Below are 12473 nucleotides of genomic sequence, written 5' to 3'. Positions count from 1 at the left end.
GTTATTTAGTTCGTCGTGGTTGAGGTGGATTTTGCATTCTAAGTTTGTAATACATCTTTTTGTCTGAATTAAACTTCTTATTTTACTATTGTATTTAAAAATAGTGGGTGGCAACACTGCTGATGTTTGTTGGTCTCTCAAAGAGCATATCGCGCACACAAACTGTGTTATAATTCGAATAACGATCGGCAGTGCAGCTACGCACTCAAGTCCAATTGAAAACAAACTGAACGACCACCATTCATCCATAATAGCCACACTCTGCTCATGCAGTCATAACAAAGAGTCAAATCGGAAAACAACTTAAAACGTATGCTCATGAAATGGGCCGGTAACCGCATGACATTAGAAACGATAACAACAAAAAGTTAATATTTTTTGTTCATATACACAGTGTAAATAACTGGGGAGAATATCTGGCGATTGAGAAATAGTCACGTTTTTTGGGGACTTCCGTTTGTTGCCTCGACAAATTACGTATATCAGTCAAAGCATCAGAGTTAAAACCGGCGACAACAAAATGACGTGCTTTTCATGTTCTGGCAAAAAGAGCACAAAAGATGAGCCGTATGCTCCTCAAACAAATAATAATCGTGCTACGTTAGAATTAACCCCCTTAGGAATCGAACAAAATAATGGCGAAGAAAACCAACCGCTAACTCATACCGAAGTAAAGACAAAGAAAAGGGGAAACACCGTTACAGTAGTGCGAACTACTCGTACAATTACCAGTAATACTAGAACTGTTGGCCAAAATTCTGCAAGTCCATTTAAAAGCTCTATTGAAATACCCATACGTGGAAATGATTCACAATTCAAACGGATATCATTGAATAATGATCCCGAAGAGGCAGAACCCTTAACCCATAGCAAGGTCAAGAAAAGTAAAAACGGAAATACCATAACTATTGTTAAAACGACACGTTCCCGTGTTGTCAACACACGAAACGTATCAACGATTGTTGAATCAACCAATCAGAATGAAGACTCATCTGTTGATCAGGGACCGGTATATAAAACCACTACCGTAGTTAAAACTCCCAAAGAGAGGAAACGTTTTAATTTAAAATCTATTCTCCTGAGGAGATCGAAAAAGGAAGAAAAACCACCTGAATTGGATATTGAAATCTGGCAGAAACGATGTTTGTTAGCTCACAATCACTTTCGAGCACTACATGGTGTTGAACCTTTGACTTTGAATAAGCATATGTGTGAATATGCTATGGAGTGGGCTCAAGTAAGTTATTTTGTTATTTAAATAAAGTATGGAGAATAAAATGGCTTAACCAATGCATTTATAACATATTGAAACACTAACCTCCGAGAGTGTTAAGTAGAGGTGTGCTCTTACACGCACAACATGTTGTTGAGAATTCGCACTTACGCACTTGCACGAAATGACATTTCACGCACGCTCACGCACGAACAATATTTAATGTCTGACGCTCACGCAGGATTCACGACGATTTTCGTGATTCTCGACATTTTTTGTGATTCACGAACATTTTTGGGACACAAGGATTCTCGTATTCACGAAATTTCTCGTGACTCACTTCAATTCGCATTATTCACGAAATTTCTCGTGATTCACGACAAACCTTCAATTACTCATGAATTCATAACTCATACCCATGAGTCACGAGCCACCATGGTGCAATGGTTAGTATGCATACACAAGGTCGTGGGTTCGATTCTTGCTTCGACCGAACACCAAAAAGTTTTTAAGCGGTGGATTATTCCACCTCAGTAATGCAGGTGACATTTCTGAGTGTTTCAAAGCTTCTCTACGTGGTTTCACTTCATTTTCGGGACACAAGGATTCTCGTATTCACGAAATTTCTCGTGACTCACTTCAATTCGCATTATTCACGAAATTTCTCGTGATTCACGACGAACCTTCAATTACTCATGAATTCATAACTCATACCCATGAGTCACGAGCCACCATGGTGCAATGGTTAGAATGCATACACAAGGTCGTGGATTCGATTCTTGCTTCGACCGAACACCAAAAAGTTTTTAAGCGGTGGATTATTCCACCTCAGTAATGCAGGTGACATTTCTGAGTGTTTCAAAGCTTCTCTACGTGGTTTCACTTCAATGTGGAACGCTATTCGGACTCGGCTATAAAAATGAGGTCTCTTGTCATTGAGCTTAACATGGAATTGGGCAGCACTCAGTGATAAAAGAGAAGTTCACCACTGTAGTATCATAATGGATTGAATAGTCTAAGTGAGCCTGATACATCGGGCTGCCACCTAACCTATGAGTCACGAGGGAACCATTACCAAATAGTAAGGTGAACCACCGTGATGCAATGATTAGCATGCCCGCCTTGAATACACTAAGTCGTGGATTCGATTCCTGCTTCGACCGAACACCAAAAAGTTTTTCAGCGGTGGATTATTCCACCTCAGTAATGCAGGTGACATTTCTGAGTGTTTCAAAGCTTCTCTAAGTGATTTCACTTCAATGTGCAACGCCGTTCAGACTCGGCTTTAAAAAGGAGGCCCCTTGTCATTGAGCTTAACATGGAATCGGTGATAAGAGAGAAGTTCACCAATGTGGTATCACAATGGACTGAATGGTCTAAGTGAGCCTGATACATCGGGCTGTCACCAATCCTAACCTAACCTAAGGTTCAAAATATGGTTCCCCAACGAACCATTAAACAATGTACGCTATTGAAATCTTAAGCGTACGCATGAATTTAATCGTTAACGTGAATTTATCCGTGAGAGTGATTTTTGTTCGTGAACGTGAATTTGTTAGGTGGTGTGATTTTCGATCGTTAACCTGAATTTGGTTCGAATTTTATGTCCACGCACGACATATTTTTGTTTAGTCCCATTCACGCATATTCAGGAGATTTAGTTTAAATTTCATTCACGACTCACGTGATTCATGCGTGTCACGAAAATTTCGCGTCAATCGCACACCTCTAGTGTGAAGTACTTACACCCAGAGAAGGAATATGATCACCTCTTATAGAAAAATGTTAATTTTGGACAGTGAACATGTAACATGTTTGTCGCAACCATATTATGCTTCCTTTTTCGTGTCATTATCTCTTCCACAGGGCTGTACTACTCCCAATTAGTAGGCAAATTCGCAAATTTTATTAAAATAAATCTAACAGCTAATTACGCATATCCGAAACGAACGCTTTCGTTGAACAAGATTACCTTGTGTCAAATTTGACGGCTATAGGTTAGTAAATAAGCGCAATATGACCCTATTTGTTAAACATACATATAGGGGAAAAGCATTCGTCCTTGTGCCAAAAAAAAAAAAAAAAAACATTCTGTACCAAATTTCATTAAATTCGCTTAATAATTGAGAACAACGTTGACAGATGGACGATGGACACCAAGGGCTAGATCGACCAAAGAGTTGATTCTTAGTCGGTTCGTATATATTTTCTGGGGTCTAACACGAATCTTTCTGGTGGGCATATTTTCTTGCTGATCAAAGTTATTAACATATACTTTGATGGATTTAAGTATAATGTGGTTGGTAACTCAGTAAAGGGTATACACAAACTGTGGTATTATGCGAATAACGATCGACAGCGCAGCTACGCACTAAAGCAAATTGAACAACCACCACCCACAAATATCCCCACTCTACCCATTCAGTCATAACGAAGATTCAGACCGTAAAACAACTTAAAACGGATGCTCAAGGAACGAGCCAGTAACCGCATTAATAAACAATAGAAACGTTAACCAAAAAACTTAAATTTTGTGGTTCATAAACACAGTGTAAATAACTGGTGAGAATATCAGGCGAGAAATAGTCACGTTTTCGGGGACTTCCGTTTATCGCCTTGGAAAATTATTATATCATTCAAAGTATCAGAGTTAAAACCGGCAACAACAAAATGACGTGCTTCTCATGTACTGGCGACCAGGGCCAAAAAGATGAACCGTATGCTCCGCAAACGAATAATAATCGTGCCACATTAGAAATTACTCCTCCAGAACAAAATAATGGCAAGGAGAGTCCACCACTAACCCATACAGAAGTACAGACAAAGAAAAGCGGAACTACCGTTACAGTGGTGCAAACCACTCGTACCAAAACCAATAACACTAGAACTGGTGGCCAAAATTCTGCAAGCCCATTTAAAAGCTCTATTCACATTCCGATACGTGGAAATGATCCACAATTCAAACGAATATCATTGAATAATGACCCCGAAGAAACAGAACCCTTAACTCATGCCGAGATCAAGAAAAGTGAAAATGAAAATACCATAACTTTTGCTAAGACGACACGTTCCCATGTTGTGAACTCACCAAAAGATTCAACGATTGATAAATCTACGAGTAAGAAGGAAGACTCATCTGCTGATCCGAAACCGGTACATAAAACTACTACGGTAGTCAAAGCCAAAGAAGGAAAACTTTTTGATTTAAAATCTGCTTTCCTAAGAAGACCTAAAAGGGAAGAAAAAACGGAACCTTTAACTTCCGAAGAGACAGACCCCTTAACTCATGCCAATGTCAAGAAAAGTGAAAATACCATAACTATTGTTAATACGACACGTTCTAGTAACTCACAAAAGGCTGCGACGATTGTTGAATCTACGTGTCAGAATGAAGACTCATCTGTGGATCAACAATCGGTATATAAAACGACTTCCGCGGTCAAAATTCCCAAAGAAGGCAAACGTTTTAATTTAAAATCTGCTTTCCTAAGAAGACCCAAAAAGGAACTAAATACAGAACCTTTAACTATCGAAGAGACAGATCCCTCAACTCATAATAAGGTCAATAAAAGTGAAAACGGAAATAACATAACTATTGTTAAAACGCCACGTTCCAGTATTGTCAACTCACAAAACGCTGAAACGATTGTTGGCTCAACGAATCAGAATAAAGACTCATCTGTGGATCAAGAACCGGTAGATAAAACTACCAAAAAAAGCAAACGCCTTAATTTAAAACATGTTCTCCAAAGAAGACCTAAAAAAGAAGTAAAGGCACATAAAATGGATATGGAAACTTTACAGGAACAATGTTTGCTAGCTCATAATCGCTTTCGAACACTACATGGAGTTGAACCTTTGACTTTGAATCAGGATATGTGTAGATATGCAATGAAGTGGGCTCAAGTAAGTTTCTCATGTTTAAATAAAGGATGGAGATAGCTTCCCAAATGACTTTGCAACATATCGAAACATCGATCTCCTACTATGTGAGATACATTCATTCTTGAGAAATGAAATGTCCGTCTGTCTGTTGTACTCAAGTTTCAACAATCGAGCCGGAATTTGGCGAAAACTTATTTTTCATTCATTCAGGTGAAGTTCGCAAGATAATCCGACCTCCTATTTGACTTCTTTAGTATTCAAAAGCCGCAATTTTTATCTGGTTTTCCTTAAATTAGGGAAACAAAAGTCAAAAATGGACATTGTGCAAAATTTTAATTCGCACTCAAATTGATTTAAAGCTTCGTAGATGTCTTTATTTCAAAGAAGACGGATTTTTAGAATCGGGATCAAACTGTTTTTGGGTGTAGGTTGAACTAATAGTCATAGTTATTCTGTGTAAACACGATCTCAGTTAACCATATGGGCCATGAAATCGAGGGAAACGACAAATTTGAACCTTCTTCCGTGTGAATCTGTATTTTTTTTCATCTTTGCAAATTGAATGGAGAGTTTATTTTAATTTCTTTTCAATAAAATATTTTTATGCTCTATAAAAAAATGACTCAACCTTTTGACGATTGTTGTCCTTAATATACTTGTGCAGATATTTATAATGATTATTAATCATTCTTAAATCTTTGAAAATCATACACCGTAAAGCTTATCAGTAGAGATTTTTATAGCAGGCTATTCAACCGCTATAATGAAAGTAAACCGCAAAATTCACGGGGTATAAATTTCATTTCTGAAATAAAGTGGGTTTTACATTTGCCTTTCACTCTGAACGAAACTATAAAGTGTCCAACCAAAAAAAAAGAATTATAGTCTACATAAATTTTATTTCAACTAAAATGAAACTGAAATTGTAATTAAAGGAAAGTTTAGAGTTTTTGCTTTTTTCAACAATTTTAGGACTTGGAGCGAAGATAAATAAATTAAAGTAAACATCAAACATGTTACAAACTTGTTATACCCTCCACCATACACAAACAAAAATACTTTCCTCCAGAACTAAATTTTAGACGTACGAAAACCATCTTTCTTATAAATTAATTTCTTTTAGAGCAATAAAACTCGAATTTATGATAAGTGATTGTTTCTAAACTTTTTTGTTTGTCTTTAAAGAAAAATTTTTAGCGCCAAACGAAAACTTAGCTTGTCTAAAATTTCATTTCACAGAAAAGCAAACTCTTCTTTCAATGTAGGATGGGGGGTATATTAACTTTGTCATTCTGTTTGTAACACATCGAAAAATCTAGCCACGTCCGTCCGTCCGTCTGTTGAAATCACACTAACTTCCGAACGAAACAAGCTATCGACTTGAAACTTGGCACAAGTAGTTGTTATTTATGTAGGTCGGATGGTATTGCCAATGGGCCATATCGAACCACTTAAACGTATAGCCCCCACATAAACCGACCCCCGATTTGACCTCCGGAGCATCTTGGAGGAGCAAACTTCATCCGATCAAGTTGAACTTTGGTACGTGGTGTTAGTATATTTATGTTCTCTAACAACTATGCAAACATTGGTCCATAGCCTCTTGGAGGAGCAAAATTCATCCAATTCGGTTGAAATTTGTTACATTGTGTTAGTATGTGGCCGCTAACAGCCATGCCAAACATGGTCCATATTGGTCTATGGTTATATCAATCCCTCAGATAAACCGATCCCCAATCACACAAAACTGGGTCCATATCGGTTCATAATTATATAGCCCTCAAATAAAGTGACCCCTAATTTTTTGTCTAAAATATACCACGTATGGAATAACTTACAATTTAGAAGACGATTTTAAGAACTTTTAAGATACCTTGACATCTGTAAATATTACCGCAACCCAAGTAATTCGTGTGTGGATGACAGTCTTTTGTAGAAGATTCTACGTGCCAATTCCGATCCGGCTTAAATTTGGTACATGGTGTTAGTATATGGTCTCTAACAACCATGCAAAAATTGGTCGACATCAGTCCATAATTATATGTAGCCCCCATATAAACCGATCCCCCGATTTGGCTTGTGGAGACTCTGAGAGAAACAAATTTCATCCGATCCGGCTGACATTTGGTATATGGTGTCAGTATATGGTCTCTAACAACCGTGCCTGAATTGGTCCATATCAGTCCATAATTATATAGAGCCCCCATATAAACCGTTCTCCAGATTTGACCTCCGGAGCCTCTTGGAGGAGCAAAAGTCATCCGATCCGGTTCAAATGTGGAACGTGGTGTTAGTATATGGTCTCGAACATCCATGCAAAAATTGGTCCACATAGGTTCATAATTATATATAGCCCCCTTATATACCGATCCCCCGATTTGGCTTGCGGAGCCTCTAAGAGAAGCAAATTTCATCCGATCCGGTTGAAATTTGGTACATGGTGTTGGTATATGATCTTTAACAACCATGCTAAAATTGGTCCACATTGGTCCATAATTATATATAGCCCCCGTATAAACCGATCCCCAGATTTGGTTTGCGGAGCCTCTAAGAGGAGCAAATTTCATCCGATCCGGCCGAAATTTGGTATATGGTGTCAGTAAATGGTCTCTACCAACCATGCAAAAATTGGTCCACATCGGTCAATAATTATATATAGCCCTCATATAAACCGATCCCCAGATTTGGCTTGCGGAGCCTCAAAGAGAAGCAAATTTAACCCGATCCGGCTGAAATTTGGTACATGGTGTTGGTATATGGTCTTTAACAACCATGCTAAAATTGGTCCACATCGGTCAATAATTATATATAGCCCTCATATAAACCGATCCCCAGATTTGGCTTGCGGAGCCTCAAAGAGAAACAAATTTCATCCGATCCGGCTGAAATTTGGTGCATGATGTTGATATATGGTCTCTAACAATCATGCAAAAATTGGTCCACATCGGTTCATAATTATATATAGCCCCCATATAAACCGATCCCCAGATTTCGCTTGCGGGGCCTCTAAGAGAAGCAAATTTAATCCGATCCGGCTGAAATTTGGAACACGATGTTAGTATATGGTCTCTAACAACCGTGCCAGAATTGGTCCATATCGGTCCATAATTATATATAGCCCCCATATAAACCGTTCTCCAGATTAGATTTCCGGAGCCTCTTGGAGGAGCAAACGTCATCCGATCCGGTTCAAATGTGGAACGTGGTGTTAGTATATGGTCTCTAACATCCATGCAAAAATTGGTCCACATAGGTTCATAATTATATATAGCCCCCATATAAACCGATCCCCCGATTTGGCTTGCGGAGCCTCTAAGAGAAGCAAATTTCATCCGATCCGGCTGAAGTTTGGTACATGGTGTCAGCATATGATCTCTAACAACCATGCAAAAATTGGTCCACATCGGTCAATAATTATATATAGCCCTCATATAAACCGATCACCAAATTTGACCTCCGGGGCCTCTTGGAAGACCAAAATTCATTTGATTCAGTTGAAATTTGGAACGTGGTGTTAATATGTGGCCTCAACCACCCATGCAAAAATTGGTCCAAAATCGGTCCATAATTATGTATAGCCCCCATATAAACCAATCCCCAGATTTGACCTCCGGAGCCCCTTGGAAGATCAAAATCCATCCGATTCGGTTGAAATTTCGTACGTGATGTAAGTATATGGTATCCAACAACCATGCAGGAATTGGTTCATATCAGTCCATAATTATATATCGCCCCCATATAAACCGATCCCCAGATTTGACCTTCGGTGCCTTTTGGAGAAGCAAAATTCTTCCGATCTGGTTGAAATTTGGAACATGATGTTAGTATATGGTCTCTAACAACCGTGTCAGAATTGGTCCATATCGGTCCATAAGTATATATAACCTCCATATAAACCGTTCTCCAGATTTGACTTCCGGAGCCTCTTGGAGGAGCAAAATTCATCCGATCCGGTTCAAATTTGGAACGTGGTGTTAGTATATGGCCGCTAACAACCATTCCACAATTGGTCCATATCGGTCTATAGTTATATATATAGCCGATACCCAATCACACAAAAATTGGACCATATCGGTTCATAATCATGGATGCCACTCGAGGCAAAAATAATCTACCAAAATGTTATTTCTATAGAAAATTTTATAAAAAATTTATTTCTATAGAAAATTTTGTTAAAATTTTATTTTTGTAGAAAATTTTGTTAAAATTTCATTTCTATAGAAAATTTTGTCAAAACTTTATTTCTATAAAAATTTTGTCAAAATTTTATTTCTATAGAAAATTTTGTCAAAATTTTATAATCGGCCTGGCCGAACTTACGGCCGTATATACTTGTTTTTATTGTATTCGACCTGTATTTTTGTGATTTTTTCAATTAAAATTTATTTATAACAAGTAAGGAAAGTCTAAAGTCGGGCGGGGCCGACTATATTATACCCTGCACCACTTTGTAGATCAAAATTTTCGATACCATATCACATCCGCCAAATGTGTTGGGTGCTATATATAAAGGTTTGTCCCAAATACATACATTTAAATATCACTCGATTTGGACAGAATTTGATAGACTTTTACAAAATCTATAGACTCAAAATTTAAGTTTGGTAATGCACTAGGGTTGAACACAATTTTAGTAAAAAAATATGGGAAACATTTAAGTCTGAAGCAATTTTAAAGAAACTTAGCAAAAGTTTATTTATGATTTATCGCTCGATATACACAGTCTCACATAAGTTTACATACCCTTGAGGTTTTTACCTTATAACTAAACAAGTTTCTTGTTTTTGTTTATAATCCAGACTAAAAAAATCTTCTTGAAAATTGACAAATACTTTGTTGTCCAAATTAATTTACAAAATCTATAGCATATATATGCATATTTTATTATATTTTATTAATTAAAGAAAATACTATTTCTTAAACCGTATATAAACTTGTGTAAGACTGTGTATATGTATTAGAAGTTTAGGAAAATTAGAGTAATTTTTACAACTTTTCGACTAAGCAGTGGCGATTTAACAAGGAAAATGTTGGTATTTTCACCATTTTTGTCGAAATCAGAAAAACATATATATGGGAGCTATATCTAAATCTGAACCGATTTCAATCAAATTTGGCACACATGACAATATTACTAATTATACTCCTAGTGCAAAATTTCAACCACATTGGACCAAAACTCTGGCGTCTGGGGCCATATAAGCCCATATCGGGCGAAAAATATATATGGAAGCTATATCTAAATCTGAACCGATTTCAATTAAATTTGGCACACATGACTATACTACCAATTGTACTCCTTGTGCAAAATATCAAGCTAATCGGGATAAAACTCTGGCTTCTGGGTCCATATAAGCACATCGGGCGAAACATATATATGGGAGCTATATCTAAATCTGAATCGATTTCAGCCAACTTTGGCACGCATAGGTACAATGCTAAATCTACTCCCTGTGCAAAATTTCAACCAAATTGGGCCAAAACTCTGGCTTTGAGGACCATATTAGTCCATATCGGGCGAAAGATATATATGGGAACTATATCGAAATCTGAACCGATTTCAATAAAATTTTGCACACTTGACTATACTACTAATTCTACTCCTAGTGCCAAATTTCAACCATATTCGGCCAAAAATCTGGCTTCTGGGGCCATATAAGTCCATATCGGGCGAAAGATATATATGGGAGCTATATCTAAATCTGAACCGATTTCAATAAAATTTTGCACACTTGACTATACGACTAAGTGTTATGTTTGTACAAAATTTCAAGCAAATCGGTATAAAACTCTGGCTGCTGGGTCCATATTAGTGCATATCGGGCGAAAGATATATATGGGAGCTATATCTAAATCTGAACCGATTTCTTCCAAAATCAATAGGGTTCTATTCTGACCCAAATTAGGAACATGTGCCAAATTTGAAAGCGATTGGACTTAAATTGCGACCTAGACTTTGATCACAAAAATGTGTTCACAGACAGACGGACGGGCGGACGGACGGACAGACGGACATGGTTATATCGACTCAGGGACCCACCCTGAGCATTATTGCCAAAGACACCATGTGTCTATTTTGTCTCCTTCTGGGTGTTACAAACATATGCACTAACTTATAATACCCTGTTCCACAGTGTGGCGCAGGGCAAAAAAACGAGCTCGAGGTCTGTAATGTTAATTTATTTTTATTCAATATTTCGTCTTTTCATTGAAAGACTTCATCTCGAAATTTTTTGAAAACAACAAAAATATTACACCCACTGTTGAGTAGAATTTAACGACTCGGAGTCGTTTGTCAGTATGACAGACCTCAAGCTCATTTTTTATCAATAATTTTTAATTGAAAAAAAAGTAAAAAAAAATGATTTAAATAAATCGTCTTTAAATTAACTAATATATTGAAGCTTTAGATTTAAGACAAAAACGCCTCAAATATAGGTTAAGTTTTTCGAAGAGATTGCATCTTTGGTTTAATTTTTTTTTTTTTTTTTTTAAATTTGAAACATTTTTACTATGAAGTATCTGTTATAATTTGGAGTTTTACACAGCAAATTGTTTTATCGAAGAAATTTTTATTACAAAACCCTTCAATGAACTTTTGCAGTTATTTGCAGTTTTTTATGGGTGCAATTTGAAGTCTCCTCCGTAGGACTATAACTGCACCAAAAAAAAAAATAATTCTCTCCTCCCAAACGAAATTTTAGACAAACAAATATCGTTTCCCATTTGTTTTCGCTGTAAGGAATTTTGTTTGGAAGAAAAATATATACTTTTTGTGATAAACGTTGATTCTTTTACAATATGTAAAAACAATTTCATAAAAATTAAATCATTTCTGGTGAATTGCATCTTTCTCACTTCCCAAAATTGTTTATTCCATATCACCTTTTTGGTCCTCATTTATTAAAGACTTGAAGTCAGAAAAGAACAGTGCTTGATGTAGAGGAAACGGACTGTGTTTTTGGAACAAATATTATTTTTTTTATTGCACAAATAAAAAGTTTTCTAACAAAAAATTTTTGTTTGATAAAAGTTTTCGAAGAAATTTAAAAAATCTAACAAACGAAAAACTTTTTCAGTACATGTTTTCCAAACTGAAAATTTTGCAATTATAGTAATTAATCTCGACATATCTATATTATTTTAAAACAAACGAACCGCCCTCTTAATTTAGCAGTTAGTTGGTAAGATTTTCATTACGACCTAATGTACAATTCACAGACATCCAGACGATATTGTATTACTTTTTCTTAAATGGTTCATTCGATCTCTCATTCCCTACCTTATTCTTCTTCATATTTCAACACATTCAATTTAAATGAAGTTAGCAAAACATTTCGCAATCACTTCATTTAATAAAAGATCAACTCGACTT

At 36.5% G+C, this 12473-nt stretch overlaps 1 protein-coding gene across 2 annotated transcripts in view; it reads left to right on the top strand.

Annotated features, from left to right (window-relative positions):
* The first annotated feature begins 248 nt into the window (after positions 1-248).
* The window catches only part of LOC142226304 (uncharacterized), a 50326-nt gene continuing 38101 nt past the window's right edge, over positions 249-12473 (top strand). The window contains exon 1 of one of the 2 annotated variants that reach the window (XM_075296228.1): positions 249-1237. In XM_075296228.1, coding sequence (XP_075152343.1) covers positions 521-1237 — 717 coding nt within the window. In that variant the 5' untranslated portion in view covers positions 249-520. Of the gene's footprint in view, positions 1238-3676; positions 5120-12473 lie in introns of those variants that run through there. The other variant, XM_075296227.1, reaches the window with a different exon arrangement.

Source organism: Haematobia irritans, chromosome 2 (genome assembly GCF_050003625.1).
Source record: "Haematobia irritans isolate KBUSLIRL chromosome 2, ASM5000362v1, whole genome shotgun sequence".
NCBI lineage: Eukaryota > Metazoa > Arthropoda > Insecta > Diptera > Muscidae > Haematobia > Haematobia irritans.
The sequence above is the reverse complement of the archived record's forward strand: the minus strand, read 5'-3'. Positions and strand labels throughout refer to the sequence as shown.